General features: G+C 42.1%; 1 protein-coding gene across 1 annotated transcript in view; it reads left to right on the top strand.

The window, feature by feature from the left end:
• Positions 1–16289, top strand: part of LOC141465229 (cytosolic phospholipase A2 epsilon-like) — a 36903-nt gene extending 20614 nt beyond the window's left edge. Inside the window, exons 11-21 of the mRNA XM_074148522.1 lie at positions 73–110; positions 2020–2167; positions 3062–3198; positions 4169–4391; positions 5832–5946; positions 7801–7938; positions 9351–9458; positions 10670–10861; positions 13258–13424; positions 14721–14907; positions 16078–16289. Of these exons, the coding sequence (XP_074004623.1) occupies positions 73–110; positions 2020–2167; positions 3062–3198; positions 4169–4391; positions 5832–5946; positions 7801–7938; positions 9351–9458; positions 10670–10861; positions 13258–13424; positions 14721–14907; positions 16078–16289 (1665 nt within the window). The remainder of the gene's footprint in view (positions 1–72; positions 111–2019; positions 2168–3061; positions 3199–4168; positions 4392–5831; positions 5947–7800; positions 7939–9350; positions 9459–10669; positions 10862–13257; positions 13425–14720; positions 14908–16077) is intronic.
• The last annotated feature ends 1126 nt before the right edge of the window (positions 16290–17415 follow it).

The raw sequence follows: 17415 nt of genomic DNA, 5'->3' as shown, positions 1-17415 counted from the left end.
CAAGACAGAAAATGAAGAAAGAAATTTTAAAATGAAAATTAAAAAATTACAGTACACATTCTTGTTTTCCAGGAGAAAAGATTTGACTTGAATGTGACAGCACAAAACTGGTAAGAGGTCTTCTTCTATTCCTGAAGACTTGGGTTATTGATTTTGATGTTGTTTTAGCCACATGGAAATGACACAAACAGGCATTGTCAGTCAGTAAACTAGAATGTGCTTTTAATTAAACATAAGATACCTGCACAGTATATTATACATAATTAGCCTTTGGAAGATTTGGCTTTAATCAACAAATATCAATAAATATGTGTTTATTTCAGCATTATCTGACCACAGAATATAATTTTTAATCAATGTCATTCTCTGACATTCACAAAAAGAACAAAGCTGACTAAAAAACCAGAATGGAGAGGAGTAAACGTTAAACAATCAGAAATTATGAACATTTGTTTTTTTCCAAACTTTCAGTACTCAGTAGCAATAAACCCTGTATTCTGTTAAGTCCAGTTATACTGTATATTGAGTAGAAACTCAGGTAGACAATGTGGCTAGTGATTCGACATGCTTATTAATACTCACCAGCAAACATTAAGATGTTTCAGGTTATCCGTAACCATATCTAACACACAGAACTGGGCAAAGTAATCTTTTTTTTTGTGTATGTGTGCCTGACTAGGAAATAAAAAGGAAAAATAACTTAATTTTGAATTCAAACATAATTTTCTATTATTAATTTCAGAAAGGCAAGTGATCAATGACAACAGGAAAACCAGTGTTATTCCAGAACAGGAAAAATGCTTCCGGTTTATTTATTTTACATTCAGAGAACTTTAAAAGCAGTTTGTTTATATCCTGATTTACAATGGAAACTGGCATTTGCAGCTCCACCTAACCTCCTTGCATGTCTTCATTTACTAATACAATTGTAATAATTTGGCTGATTTTATCCAAATCTTCTGGTAGAGAAATCTCATAAATAAATTTCATTATTAATTTCATTGAAATTATGGACTCAGTAGAAGAGAGACGTTCTGTCACTGAAAGAAAAAACAAAATCTTTCCATTTTACAATGCCTGGCCAGCGCTAGCTGGCCAGCCAGGGAGTCCACCAGTAGCTCTGGCCTGAGGACACCACACCGGATCTCTTGCCCATTGATGTCTTATAGGCAGAAGGCAGGAAGAGACAGGAGGGAGGTCAGTGAGCTGAAGAGCACAAATGCCCAGGAGCATAAGCTGCAACCATGAAGTTTTAAGGAATGACTTATTAAATTTCAAACTTGATTCAAATGAAACCCTCCTCTGAGGAATGTTATGCTCTACAATTTTTGAGTCAAAGTTGATGTGAAATTCAACTGCCAGCGTTGACCTGTGAGACAGTTTGTGCAAGAGCAGACAGATCGGAGCAGCAGACGTGAAATCCTGCCCCGCTAAACTCAGTGACCCACCTCCATCCATCCAGGGGCTGGATGTCACCGAGGTCATCCCTCCAGTGAGCAGGGTTACACGGCCAGCTGTGCCTGGCAGGCAGGTGGATGGGTTTCCTCCCCAGCCATGCTCACCGCTAGAGGGGGATGCGTTCCCACTTGAGTTGCTCAAAACAAGAATTTCCCTTCATGTTGGAAATGCCAACATTTGAAAATTGGGGTTTAGTTTAGATTTAGAACAAGAAAATATTCCATGAAATAGGAATCAATACACTCAATTTTGACTATGTGAACAGATTTTCTATACTTGTAATTCTTTTAATTTTAGAATATTCATTTAAATATTTTGTTAATTTGTAAATACTATACATTGTTTCTTCTGCAGTTAGTAATAACTGGGTATAATGTCACTGGTTAAGCTTCCTAATTTAAATAAGTTTTCTTACTTTTAAAGATAGAGTATTCTCTCTTTCTCCTGTCACATTGCATCACCCTGTTTGAAGGGATGGGTTCTGTAGATTAACTTTGATTGAAGTCCTAAGATTGATATGGGTGTGTTAATACGTAAAATATGTGCCTGTTTTTATCTTAGTCATTGTTCGTGCCACCAAGACCTGGACATGCGCTTTGGGTTTGACTTATGTTCAGAGGAAATGACTTTCCTGGGGAAAAGAAAGAGATACGTAGCAAGTGCCCTGAAAAATGTTTTTCACCTACAACAGGATCTGCAGGATTGTGAAGTATGTGTGTGTTGGGGGGAATAGGTCTTGAATTTCTAGTGCCTTCGTGTACTCTTCAAGATGAGTGGTCAGCAAAATGGGCCACATGTATGTGTTGTGCAGGTACCAGCTTGTCCATGCGTCTTAAGTACATTTGCTTGTGCTGCCAAGGTTTCTTATTGCAAGAAACACTAGTTGCAGTAATTGCATCCTTCATGACTGTCAATTTGGAATTTGTCAGATTTGAGGTGTGTTCATTCCTGCCATCCTGTGCTGTAACTGGCGTGGTTCAGAAATGTTGTGTGCATATTACACACATTACACAGCAAAGATTTCTTCCCTTGTTCAAATTTCATCATTTCGTGAAAGTTTAGGATAAACATCTCTGAGTGCTTCTTATAATATCTTCTCTTTCTTGCAATCTTGAAATTCCTTCAAATAAATATAATTTATTTTAAAGTAACTTCATGATACTGAAGAATAACAGCATTGATGCGGGTACCTTAACAACACTAGCTGTGAACTGAATTTATTTCCTCATGAGGTTGGCAGGTGGTTTTTCATACAGTGGTAGTAGTAGATGTGTGAAATAAGAAAAAAGTGGCAAAGGAGTGGGAAATGTAGAGAAAATACAATGTTGCCTCCACAGAAGGATTTCTTCTTCTTCATTTGTGCCCCTATTTGCCCCAGAGATGGGCAAGAACACAGGCTTGGGTTAATCTCTGAACCTGTGTTTATCCAAAGGGAAGCAGCAGTAGTGGTCATTGCTTGGTTTTGGAGCCCTTTCCTTCTAAAATGGGCCCCGGGCTCTAAGATCAGGACCTGGGATGGGTGTAGTGGCCAGATCCTGTTGCAGTCCAGGATGCCATGTTGAATGCTGTCGGTGTGAACGTGCCATCCTCCTCTGCCCAACAGGTCCCTGTGGTGGCTATCATCACAACAGGTGGAGGACTGAAGTCAATGACAGGACTATATGGCAGCCTCATGGCACTCAAGAAATTAAATCTCCTGGACTGTGTAACATACATCAGCGGGTTGTCCGGCACCACATGGTAAGCCAGCTCGTGCAGGAGGCTTGACCAGGCCTTTTGAGGGTGATGCTCCTGCGGAGAGGAGCTTCTGAAAGCAGACAAGATCAGGAGATTTTCTCCAAACATCACAGATACAAGCTGCTTCTCAGTAACAGGCCATTAAATATTAGCTTGACCTGATACACCAATTTTTTATTAGCAATTCTCTACTGCGCTTCTCAACTCCACATTAGCAGCATTTAAATATGTATATAAGAACTACACTTGCCAAAATGGTTTAAAAGTAATTACTTTGGATGTAAGACTGACCATAGCATCACACGTCTTCCTCTCTCCACTGATGTTCCAGTTGCTGTTGTTCCCAGTAACCTCTGAGACTGCCTCTGCTTTCTAACTGGTCAGGCAGAGAAAACTGCAGGACCGTGCACACTTACCCCTGCAACCTGTCAGTTTGGTAAAAGGACTGAGTTCCCCCAGGAAACGTTATTCCCTGCTCACGGGACCTACAACTGCCCAATATGTGATGGTCCCACATGGGGAAGTCTGGTAAAGTAGAGGATGGCATTAAAATAAAGCATAGTGATACCATAAGATTAACACTAAGTGATACAAAGCCAAGAGAGAGCAGTTGATGTGAACTGATTTATGGTTCTAGAAAACAAGCAAAGAAAATTTATTATAATTTTCTGCCTAATTTGTGCTTCAGAAATGTACCTATGTTTACACCTGGCAATTTTATCCCTTAAGTTGCTGCCAGTTTAAAAAAAAAAAAAGTCAAGAACATAAAAAAAAGTCTATCCTTCAGGGCCATCTGTAATAAAAACAGTCACAGAAACTGTAGAGCGTTAATTCTGCTAGATGGAGCAGAGAAACCAGAGTATGTATGAACATAAGTGAATACCTAAATGTAAACGTCTGTCCCTAAAGGCACAAAATTTCAAGTCTTTTTTTGCTCCTTTTGACTTTTGCTGTCTGATTTGTCTTTCTCCAGGACCATGGCCAATTTATACAGAGATGCCTACTGGTCGCAGAAGGACCTAGACTCACATATTGGTGAAGCCCAGAAACAAGCAACCAAATGCAAGATGGGCTGTTTTTCTATGGACCGAATGAAGTACTACAATAAGCAGCTTTGTCAGCGGAAAGAAGAGGGATACAGGACATCATTTATAGATCTTTGGGGGCTCATGATTGAGTACTTACTAAATGATGGGGTATGATGTATATTCCATTTCTTAGAGAACCATGTATTTTTCTCTTAGTGAATGGAGAGGAAACTAGCCCATCATTTTGGTGAACATACCTGAAAACAGAGTGGAGTTGTCATGTCAACAAACTCTCACATTTTTAAATTTCCTTTAATAGTCTGCCTAGGGAGAAAGGCATCCTATATATTAATAAATTAGGTTGTGGATGCAGCCATTTGAACTCTGGCTGCTATTTAAATAGAAGTGGAGGCAATCTCAGGCAGTCTGCCTAAGATGCAGGTTATGCTTGCAAAAAGAGTTCAAGATGCAAAGCAGAGTAATATCAACAGTGTGAAAACTATCCGAAGCAAGCGTGAAACAGCTAGTGTACTTGATTTGCATCCACTGGCAGGTAACTTGATCTGTGGGTACACTGGAGGCAAATGCATATTTTACTTGAGAAGGACTGCTGAGCTGGTTTAAGTGATTTTAATTTTTACAAGCAACAACAAATTTGCTTTTCTATTATTTAAAGTTGTTTCTACCCCTACAGTACAGCAGTCCACTCCTTCTCCTCTGCAGCAGGACCACAGTTCAAAGATGTGTGCTTTGGCACTTGGGAAGCGAGAAGGGAGAAGTGGTTGAGGATTAAACAGAAGTGTGCTCCAGTGGGGGCAGAAATGCTGCAGTCATTCAGCCATTCATTTGTGTTTATTTATTTATTTTTGTATACATACATAAATACATACAGAGAGGAATACTAAATATTAAACAAAGGTATAAGATGAATAGCTGCCTCTCTTTTAACCTCAGCTAGATTAGGTCCCCCTCACAATCTAGCCAAACATCTTTTCCTTCGAGCAGTGCTGACTCTTGCTGTATAACTGCTAACCTCTCCCTAATCTGCCAGAACTAGCTGCTCTTAAATTTGTCAGCAGTTCATGCACAAGATTTTGTTTTTACAAACTTCTTCAATGAGAATATGCTTTTCCAGAAAAGAAGCTGCATGGGATACAAATAGTTTGCTGCCAAATTCCAGTCCCCTTGCAAGGCTGGGCTGCGATAGCTGTTGTGTACTTAGAAAGGAAACTCTACACAACATGCTCAGGGGCTTCCTTCAGCCCCAGGAGAGCAAGGACTGCTCGCTACGCTCCTCATCCTAAAGAGCAGCTTGACCCTTCTCCTACTTGCTAGGATGGTAATTTCTAGTACATACAGGCATCTATGCAGAAGTAGTTTTCTGTCTTCTCATCTTTTGTGAACCTGTGCTCAAAGTCATGCCGGAACCTGGGAGACTGCTCTGCCACTGGCAGGTGGGTGGCTTGCAGTGCTCTGTGCAATGGAGCTGCCACAGCATGTCCTGCATGCTGGGGGCAGAGCCACCCAGGTCCTCCAGCGCCGGGGCCATCGAATTTACCATGCGTCATTTCCATTTCTTCTCACATAACTGTTTTTCTGCAAAACCAGAAAGACTCCCACAAACTTTCGGATCAGCAAGAAGCACTGTGTGACGGCCAGAACCCACTGCCCATCTATGTGTCGGTCTGTGTCCGGGACAACTACAGCACCAATGATTTCAAAGGTAAGGATGAAGTTTCTGATCCTGTGGGGCTAAAACTGAATTCCTGTAATTCACTCTTCTCTGCTTGGTAGCACTTGGGAGAAAACAGTCCTGGTGTGTTACTTGCTTTTTGGAGAAATAACCGTCACCTCCATGCCTTATAATTTTAATGCAAGGGATTTTTGAGATCAACATTTCACTGTCTAGACATACACAGTCAAAATCCTGCCAGAAAGGCCATTTTTGAAATATTATCTGATCCACCTAGAATAACAAGTATTGGAATTGTCCAAGAATTAAATACTGCTTTTTGTCTATGCCAGTTATAGTTTCAATATGAAGAAAGACCACATAGTTATTGTAAAGTTTGGGAAAGCATCCAGCATACACCCAACTGAATCTTTTGCTTTGCTCATTGTTTCGGTTATGTTTTTCCATGAGAAGAAGCAGCTGGAGGAGGAGAAGGGGTGGAGAAGAAATTCAGATATAATTTTTATGGCTGAGGTGAAAAAATGTACCACTTCTGAACAAAAAGGAAATTATGGTCCATGAACCTTTCTGTTCCAGTCTTTGCTCATGCTGCAGTTATATCAGACACCTGCACTTCACTTGGAGAGGACACCTGAGAAAGTCAAGAGCTAGTTCTGTCTTCCTTAGTACCACACATAAAGAGTATAGTTGGCCTCTTACAAAAAACTAATTTCTCAAGAGCTAAGTACCTGTTTTGGGATGTTAACTCTACTGATAACAGCGGAAGTGTTATCTATCTAGATGTGGCGTGTGCAAGGTGTTGTGGTTTTGGCCGGATTGACCAATCAGAATGACAGATGGCCCCTCCCTCCCCCCTCTAAAAAAAAGAGAGGAGAGGAAGAGATGAAGAGATTTATGAGTTTAGAAAAAAATTAACTACTTTAATGAAAATATTAATAAATAATGAAATAATAAATAATAATAGGAAAATTAAAAAAAAAAAAGGGAGGGGGGAGGAAGTATACAGTATATACAAAACCATATCAAGCTCCCAGGATGATGATCACGTCACAGCAGGCACAGAGAAAAGTCCCAGACTGCACTTGGTGACGGACAGGAGCTGGATTCCAGATCTGGAGTCAGGAATGCTCAGATTGGGATCAAAGGCAGACGACCAGACACGGTCCTCCTTGGATGTCGGCCATTGAAGAAAAAGAGTTGACCCTTTGATCCCTCAGCCTTTATACTGAGCTTGATGCAGATGGGATGGAATACCCTGTTGGTCAGTTTTGGGTCACCTGTCCTGTCCACTCCTCCCTGCAGGTGTGAACCATCTATGCTTTTCTGTTCCAGCCCTCCAATGGGACAAATAACCAAGTTATCTGACCTTGGTTGTTATAGCAGTAAGTGTAACCAAGGGCCTCTCTGCATACCATTCCCTGGTATAATCGGGTCTTATCACTGTGAGAGTGAACAGTTTCTGAACAATATGCTGTTAATTTCAGAATTTAGTTAGTTAGAAGAGGCCCAGCTAAAAAGTAAAATTACAAAACAGAAAATTGGTTCTGTTTTACCTCAAACCAGGACAAAAGGGCAGAGCGAAACCTCATGCATGCTGGAGAACCCTGGGCTGGTGTGTGCACATGGGGTGCATAAGAGCCAGAGCCTTGCCATGCTCCCCGAGTGCACCTTGTGCCACTGGCAGCACCACTGTGGGCCACCTCCCCATTGCCACAGTGCCATTGCTCGGTGCCTGGCCCCACAGGCAGTTATTTACAACCAAGGCTTTGCAAAGGCAGCATAGCAAACAGAGGTCAGGCTGGTTTATGCCCTCACCACCCCCATCTCCACACCCAACTGGAAGCCTGGGAGCCCTCTAAGTGTCCCCTTGTGGCTGTATTGCAGAGTGGGTGGAGTTCACCCCCTACGAGGTGGGACTGCTGAAGTACGGCGCGTTCGTTCGCACAGAGCATTTTGGAAGCGAGTTCTTCATGGGACGCTTGCTAAAAAAGCTCCCCGAATCCCGGATCTGCTACCTTCAAGGTGATGTATTTTGTTGTCCTGGCACGGAGGCAGTTCGGAGGGGTGCAACGCTGGTAACCAGGGGGTGGATATTTCTGATCTAACATACTGAACGCTCCTTTGATATTACCTGCCAGGAAATGGAGGGGTGTGGTAGTTTGTCCAAAAGAATGCAGTAAAAAATCCCACATCTTTTTTTCTGCTTCTTGTCACTGTATTGATATGCACAAACTTTTAAACATTATGTCTTATAGATGGGATAGATGAACCTACTTAATTCATTCATTGTAAGAAATAGTTCTCACTTCTTTGGTTATTCTTCTGATCCCTCTCTGAGTGCACTCCAACTTATGAAACTTTTGGGACAGGAGGAAACCTGCAGCTGTGTTTCCACTGTGAGGTTTAACTTCAACCCCACATAGAGAATCCCGTCTACTAAAGATGCAGGCTGCCCAGGATGAAAAATGAGACCAGAAGTGAAGGGTCTCCGAATCTCTCTGGTCAGTTCCTGGCTGGTACTGATGAGTTTAATACTTTACCAAGCAGTCAGAATCACTGGCAGGTGAACACAGAGCAGTGCAAGTTCAGTTTCAGTCATCTCTACTTACACTCACGCTGCTTAGAAGCTCCTTGGTTTCAGTAAACGTGTTGTAATATTAAATAGTCTGTTATCCCAAGGAATATCTTTTAAAACCTACCTCTTGGGCTGGCCCTTTTTACCTGGTCCGCTACTGGGAAATTAGCTTTGTACATACTGTGTCTTGTGTACTAGTTTCTGTTCCCCACTGGAAGTTAAGAAGTTCAATTGCGATAGACTAATTACAACACATATTTAAGTTTACAACCCCAGGTGAAATGGTGGCATTGCATTTTGTCAACAAAGCCACCAGTGCCCCTGAGGAGGGGCAGAGAGGGGCAATCCTGAATGGAGAACAGAGTGCACAGCGGAGCAGGAGCCCACTGCATCTGCGAGCCTTCTCATACTGCAGTGTGAGATCTCTTACAAACCAAATGTCCGAAGAGCCAGTTCATCCCGCTGTGAAAAAATTCAGGGTGCATGAGAGCTGATCAGAGCATGTGCAGAAAAAGAAAAGCTGGAGTAAGGAAGGTGGGGGTGGAAAGGAAGTTTTTGTGATGTCTGGATTGTCTGAGCTCTCATTTAGCTTCTCAAGCAAGTTGTTTTTCTCCTTCACTTCTCCTCCATTCTTCTCTCTCTTTACCGTGTGGCAAAGCGATGTGGTAGGTTAGGCACAGAAGTGACAGCTGCATGACCTGAACCAATGCCACAGAAAGTTAAAAGGAATTTAGCAGCCCAAAAGTTTAGAAATATTTGAATTAAGCCCATTTAAAAATTGATCCAGAAGGTGAAAATAGAAGGAAAAGGCCAGTTTCTTGTTAGAATGTATCCTTGTGTTCACTATTTCCCTTTACAGGTATGTGGAGCAGTATATTTTCTGTGAACCTGTTACAAATATGGGGACTGTCCCACAGTTCAGAGGACTTCTGGAAGAGATGGACACAAGACAGAATAGAAGAAGTTGGTGAGAAATTACTAAGCCTTTCATTTATGGTCACTTAGTCTTCTAGATGCCTTTTGGTGTCACCCTGTCAACTATGTTGAAGCCAGCATCATAGGGTCCTCCTAAAAGATAGCAACTTGCCCTCCCATCATAAAGACTAAAAGGAAAAGGGCAATCAGGAAAATGCTGCTATAATTACTAGACTTACTAAAACCTTACTGAATAAAAGGCTTCTTCCTTAAGGAGAAGATTTAGAGGCGTCACATATTTCTCAGGAACTGTTTTGGCATTGCCCATTCTTACTCAGCCATATGGAACCAAGAACCAGTGGCACAGAGTAAAGCTGTTTTTACTGTCTGTGCAGAGAATAAACCTGAATGTCAATTGGCTAATCAATATTTCCTGGGGTTTTATTTTATTACTTGGTATGGTAATTACTGCAGTGGATTCATCTTGGCACAAAGATAAATGAGGCCCTGAGGGTATTTTCTGAAGCAATACAGAAACTGTGGTTTTATTGCTAAATCATTTAATATGGTAGTAACTATAATTACAGACATCCCGAAAATAAAGAAATACATCTGTGCAATCATGGAAACCACCAAGTCTCTCCTGCTGCACTGTCAGCCACTTGGTACGGCAAAGCAGGTTGTGATTTCAAGAAACCACACCTTGTACTGTTTCCACTTTTCACCCACGTGTGCTGCCATGTAGTCACCCTGAAAACCACCTGTAGTTTCTAAATATGAATGTATGCCCCAGGTTTTCCTGGGATGCTCAGATTCTATTGATTAAGCATATGCTCATGTAGCCATCGGTGATTATCAGACAGAAGCTGTCACTGTTGCAATAGACCCTATGGTGCCCTGTTGCTGGCCATCTGACTGAGCAGGAGCATGTGCTTCAGCCCCTTTTTCTCCATGCTTGACTCTGTTCCATAATACCATCCTGTGAGGATATGTAACTTTCTAATGGGACATTCTCTGAATGATTTAGTTCCCTTAAGGTCTCCCTCTTCCTGGACTAAAGTCTGCTTTTGCTGAATTGTCTTCAGGACAAAGCTTAAGACCATCAACAGAGCTTTGTCCAGCAGTCATTCCTCTCCTTCAGAATAGTTTCCATGTGTTTAGTGAATCATTCCAGAACAACCCCTGAGATCTCCTACACACTGGGACAACCAGAAATGAACATCAATTAATAAACAATTCACCGGTTTTTCTCACCTCCTCTAGATGAAGACCCAGTATTGCCTACTAGACCCCATGAGCTGAGGACTCGCATGTACACTCCTCCTGGACCCCTGTCCAGTGCCCTTCGGGGAGCATTGACTGACCGCTTCTCTGTTGCCCAGCACCACAATTTCCTGAAGGGCTACCAGCTGCACAACAACTACCTGGAGAACGAGCACTTCTGTCGATGGAAAGGTAATGGGAACTAATATTTAACAGACATCATTTTCAGGTGGTTTTGCGGTGGGGAATTTAGGAAAGAACCTTGCCAGGCTTCGCAGGGGAAAAAAAAACCTCCTGAAAGAACATTTCTCTTCTGAACAGAGAGAAGAGACTAAAACCTCAGTGTTGCCAGGTACTTAATCCTGGTTTTGAATATAAGCATGTGTTTATGTGCTTTCACTGCAATCTCTGTTGTCTAGACCAATAGGGTAGGCTTGCAGCTGACAGAACTGAACTTAGAATCATAGAATGGTTATGGTTGGAAGAGACCTTTAGGATCATCAAGTCCAACAATTAACCTAGCACTGTCAAATTACTACTAAACCGTGTCCCTCAGCACTACATCTACATGTCTTTTAAACACCTCCAGGGACGGTGACTCAACCACTTCCCTGGACAGCCTGTTCCAATGCTTAATAACCCTTTCAGTGAAGAAAATTTTTCCTAATATCCAATCTAAACCTCCCCTGGAGCAACTTGAAGCCATTTCCTCTTGTCCTATCACCTGTTACTTGGGAAAGAGACCAACCACCACCTCGCTACAACCACCTTTCAGATAGTTGTAGAGAGCAATAAGGTCTCCCCTCAGCCTCCTTTTCTCCAGGCTAAACAATCCCAGTTCCCTCAGTCTCTCCTTATGTGTGCCCTGAACCCCTCACCAGCTTTGTTGCCATTCTCTGGACGTGCTCCAGCACCTCAGTGTCTTTCTTGTAGTGAGGGGCCCAAAACAGAACTCGAGGTGTGGCCTCACCAGTGCCAAGTACAGGGGGACGATCACTGCCCTAGTTCTTGTGGCCACACTATTTTTGATACAGGCCAGGATGCTGTTGGCTTTCTTGGCCACCTGGGCACACTGCTGGCTCATATTCAGCCGGCCATCGACCAACACCCCCAGGTCCTTTTCCACCAGGCAGCTCTCCAGCCACTCTTCCCCAAGCCTGTAGCACTGCGTGGTGGTGTTGTGACCCAGGTGCAGGATCTGGGACTTGGCCTTGTTGAACCTCATACCATTGACCTCAGCCCATTGATCCAGTCTGTCAAGATCCCTCTGTAGAGCCTTTCTTCCCTCAAGCAGATCAACACTCCTGCCCAATTTGGTGGTGTCTGCAAACTTACTGAGGGTGCACTTGTCCAGGTCGTTAATAAAGATATTAAACAGAACAAGCCCTAATACTGAGCCCTGGGGAACACCACTTGTGACTGGCCACCAACTGAATTTAACTCCATTCATCACAACATTTTGTGCCTGGCCATCCAGCCAATTTTTTAACCTGTAAAGCATACGCCCATCCAATCCAAGCCACGAGCAGCCAGTTTCTCCGGGAGAATGCTGTGGGAAACAGCATCAAAGGCTTTACTAAAGACTAGGTAGACAACATCCACAGCCTTTCCCTCATCCACTAAGCGGGTCACCTTGCCATAGAAGGAGATCAAGTTAGTCAAGCAGGACCTGCCTTTCATAAACCCATGCAAACTGGGCCTGATCGTCTGGTTGCCCTGTATGTGCTGTGTGATGGCACTCAAGATGATCTGCTCCATAACCTTTCCCAGCACCAAGGTCACACTGACAGGCATGTGGTTCTCTGGATCCTCCTTCCAGCCCTTCTTGGAGATGGGCATCACATTTGCTATCTTCCAGGTCAGGGCTAACTTGGACCTCCCCGATTAGCTAAGACTGCTGATAAATGACAGAAAGTGGCTTGCTCCCTCATTATCCTTGGGTGGATCCCATCCAGCCCCACAGACTTGTGTGCATCTAAGTGGTGAAGCAGGTCACTAACCATTTCCCCTTCGATTATGGGGGGTTCATTCTGCTTCCCATCCCTGTCATCCAGCTCAGAATTTAAAGTAGTAAAGAGCAGGATGAACATGAGAGAAAGCTGAATTTGGCAGGACTGTGCACCTAACTTCAGGTGCAACTGGGATATCCCATAAAATATAACCTACAAGGGAAAGCTGGAAAGGAATGGGGCTTTGTAGTCTAAAGAAGACTGGACTGAGGGGTGGCATAAATCCAAATGTAAAAAGGGATGGGAATATTTCACTCTCCGAATCAATGATGGATAAAAGATTAAACAATGATTGAAATGAAGCAAGCGACATTTAGGTTAAGTATTAGAAATAGCTTACTGGCACTAATGAGCATTACAAGTTCCTGGAATAGATTGCTTGGAATCTCAACATAGAAGATTTTTCAGAACAGGAACTTAGGTGGCATTTTGAAGTCCCTCCCACACCTATTTGACAATCCAGTAGTGTGGCAATTAATTAAACCAGGCCTCTGGGATGGTCATTTCCGCCTTGCATTTATTTTTCCAGTTAAAATACCTACAGATCATTTCTTATTCCAAGAAATATTTTCCTTTCAGACACTGTGTTAGATTCACGTCCCAACCAGCTGATGCAAAATCCCGATCAACTGGGCATGATAGATGCTGGATTTTTCATCAATACCAGCAGTGCACCACTTTTAAGGCCACAGAGGGAAGTGGATGTCATCATATTTTTAAGTTATACTACTGGATCACATACGTCGGTGAGGAGGATCTTGTTACTGTGTATTGTCTCTCCTTTTGCTTATAAATATCTAGCCTGTGGCATCTAGAACTGCTAGTTATTTCAGCTGTTCAGTTTTTAAGTATTGCATTCCCTTACGTTTTTCACTGTAATGATTAATATTGTTCCTTTTTCTTCCTGCCACTCCTGGAATCTCTTGCTGGTTTATGAAAATGTTGTATTATTCAAGAGGACATTAGCATTGTCTCTTCCAGAACTATGGGAAGAGCCTCTTCTGCTCTATGCTGAATCAAGCGGGTTTCCAGTCCCTGCACAGGAATATGCATAAAGAGGAGGAAGAGATTTCTCCTGACTTAAGTCAGAATATAAAAGGAGTTAAGTGGATAGTCATGGGCAGATCATTTCTGGGCTGACAAATGAGGTGCTACTAGGAAAATTCAATGACAAGCATCTTCCTGCAGAAACTCTAGTTTCATAGGGATAAAGTTAACTAGCTGTCTAGGAGGCCATGCAGAAAAGAAGTTTGAGTCTTTATATCTCAGAGGCTGAGGTTTGTTAGAAACTCGCTAATAATCATGTTGGCCTGCTTAAGTGGAATTATATTTTGTGAATGAGAACACCTGTGCTATGGTTAATCAGCCATATGACGCATAAAACATACATGTAATGAAGTTTAATTTCAGCCTTATACATTGTCTAGATTAATTTTATGAAGAAAGGCTGCTGCAGTTTTAAACACTTCAGTATAAACTATTTCCTATTTGATAGTGTCCACCATTAGATAGTGCAGAGCAAATAACACAGTACATAGTTGGAAATGATATTGTATTACACATTTCAGGGAAAAGGTACTATAACTTAGCACTTCAGGCTTTCTCAGTAAAATATCAATCTCAATTAACACTGTGCCATAATGTTTACACAGGCAGAGACATGATTGCCCATTCAAACCTAACTTTCTTATCTGCTGGCTTCTAAGCACATAATAAGATACCTTAAACATTTTCATGCTGTGTTTTTCACTTCTAATTAATTCTATATAAAATATTAAAGACAGGCTCTTTCATCTACTAAAACTATATGCTTTACCCTAAACTGCAGATTGATTCAATTTTTTAAAAAGCAGTGTCCTCCATGTATTCTCTATCTCTGAAATTATGTTTACAGCTTGTGATTAGTATTCTGGTTACCATGTATGGTAATTATGTGTAGAGTAGTGCATCTGAGTCTCTAAACCTTAATACTAGATAACAATTTGGGGGCTTTAAGAGAACCAAGTTGAATTCCAATGCTGACCTTTTCTGTGGTACTCCAGAATCTAGATAAGATGTGCAAATACTACTCAGAGCAGAAAATCCCATTCCCCAAAATCTCTTTGACTGATGAAGATAAGAAAAATCTGAAAGAGTGCTACATCTTCCAAGATTCCGATTTGCCAGGATGTCCGATTGTGATTTTTCTTCCCCTTGTGAATGACACCTTCCGAGAATACAAAGCACCTGGTAAGTTACAAGCAGCGGCAAAGCATTAATCAAAAGACATCACAGCCTGCTTCCCTGACTCAGATGGAGTCTTTTTCTCTGCTGCTGGCTGTCTTTGCTAGCCAGGTTCATGGGGGAGCACTTCAGCTAATTAAATCTGTTTTCCCATCTGTGCCAAAGCTAGTGTGTTCATTCATGCCATTTTGTGGCTCTAAGACGACAAACACAGCCTTTGTCTTCTGGATGGTGTTTACTTTCATCTCTCTCCCATTTGTAACATAAAGTGTTGCTAGCTGACTGTAAAAGTTTTTGGTTTTTTTTTCTGGGGAAAGTATTGCTTACGCAGATTATTTTTCCCTACCTATATTGTCTGTTGTCCAGGGATTTCATTCTACACTTGAGGAGGCATAACGTCATGCATGAATGATGGGGGAGCAAAAACCTGGTTTTCAGGCTGGACTCCTGCAATATAAAGACCAGTATGTCTCCTTTTGGTATAGCAACAGCCCAGGGGTCATTTCACTCATTGTGCTGTGCTTGGGGCCTTGTCATTCCTTTTTTGCCAGGCCATCTGCTTTGGTTCCCTCTCCTTTACTACCAGTTACTAGGATGCGTTTGCTTTGCTCCTTGGTAGCAGGGAGGTAAAGTCTAAAATTCTGCTTTTGTGGAATTTGGGAGACACAAGAAATGGAAAGGCAGAACTGGATCCTGGTGACAGGCGCCATGAGACTGTATTCCTGGTTGCAGGAACTTCAAGTATTCATGTTTCTCTATTGCTCCTTTCTCGCTTAAATTCTATTCTGTTACTAGCAACTCCCCTCCCTCAGCAAGGGTTTGTAGAGGTCCCAGCTGCTCAGGATAAGACCTGCAGTGCTCCATCAGTGGCTATTGGAGTGCCCTTTCGGGCTGATATCCTTGACTGATCCATGGCTTTAATGATACAGATGTTTATGACTAAGCTGTAGATGACCATTACAATGCCGTCCCTCACTTTGCCCTTCTGCCCTCATCACTTGGGGCACATGACATTCTCTTGACTAGGAGTAGGGCTACATGATCTGCATTATTTGTGCATTTAAACCCTATGAATTTTCTTCCAGAGAAAAGTCCCCCTCTTTGGGCTGCTGTGGACAGCTTGTCACTGACTGAGATAAACACCATGTCCCATCAGCAACTTCTCTTTCTCTTCAGGTGTCAAGCGCTGTTGCTCAGAGATGGAGGGAGGACAACTTGATTTGACCAGTCGCTTTTCCCCCTACTGCATGTTCTCGGTCAGGTATACCGATGAGAATTACCGCCGGCTGCTGAACCTCAGTGAATACAACATCCTGAACAACTCACAGACGATTATGCAGGCCTTGCAGACAGCGATGCAAAGGAGAAGGCAAAACATGTACTGCTAATCACCCATCCAACTGCCCCTATCTTCTCAGAAGAGTTTTTCATGCTCTAGGACACTGAAGGGGCATAGCTTTTTGAACACTGGCCGTTCTGCCCTACAGAAAGAAACTACTCCAGGGGGCTTAGTGTTTCGTTGGGTTTTTTTCCATTCCCAAGAATTGGCCTCTATAGGCAAAGGCATTGCCTGGGAAGTTTTCACATTTGTTCCCCAAATTAAGGTTGTCTGTAGAACACTCTTTACCTAAAATCCTTGTTAGATTTTAAAAATAGTCTTATTTTAAGCCTAACTTATTATAATGTATGACATATAGGAGAACAATTTTTTACCACCACAGTACTACAGTTATACAATCCAGCCACCACACCTACAGGCCATAAGAAGGGGGTGTAAACTTCTGCTCCCTACAGTTCTTCTTTGTGGAACACAAGGTGCATCCAACCCTGGAAAATGAAGAAAACCTGAGACATGACTGGAAGCTGGCATTGGATCCCTGGGTCAACTCTATTTTGCAAGTGTCCTGAAGAGCAGCCAAAGAGGTTGGAAATGTAATAGGGACAAGAGTGTGGACACAGCCAGCCCTGTGAATGGTGTCCACCTCCTGGGCTGTCTTGGGCTGTGAATGAATCACACGTAGATGGGACAGAGCAACTTGGGAGGAAATGGCCTAAGATTTTTCATGTAAGAATTTTTTTCCAGCGAAAGGTATAATTTGGGCACATCAAAATTTTCTGTGAATTTATGTCAGTTTGGATTGTTTTGTGTTGAGACAGTATATAAAAAGTCAACGTTTTATTTTGAAGCTTTCAAAATATAGCACCCTGGGATTTTTTTGAGAAGTTGAATTACTTCTCATATTAAACTTCCTTTCTGAAATTAAAAAGAAAAAGTGCTTGAAATGAAAATATTTTACTTCCACTAGACAATGAAAACGTTGTTGTTTTACTCAATGCAATTTGTTTAAACAGTTTAGGACATATCTCATCAACAAAAATGCTTATTTGTTTAATTCTGCCTGTCAAACTGTGCAGATATGCAGGTGTGATTTAGTAGTCTGCATCAACTAAGACCATCTTAAAACAATCTGAACAGACCCTCCATGGAATCTAGCACAAAACCACCAATAAAAT

Source organism: Numenius arquata, chromosome 6 (assembly GCF_964106895.1).
Source record: "Numenius arquata chromosome 6, bNumArq3.hap1.1, whole genome shotgun sequence".
NCBI classification, from domain to species: Eukaryota; Metazoa; Chordata; class Aves; order Charadriiformes; family Scolopacidae; genus Numenius; species Numenius arquata.
The sequence above is the reverse complement of the archived record's forward strand: the minus strand, read 5'-3'. Positions and strand labels throughout refer to the sequence as shown.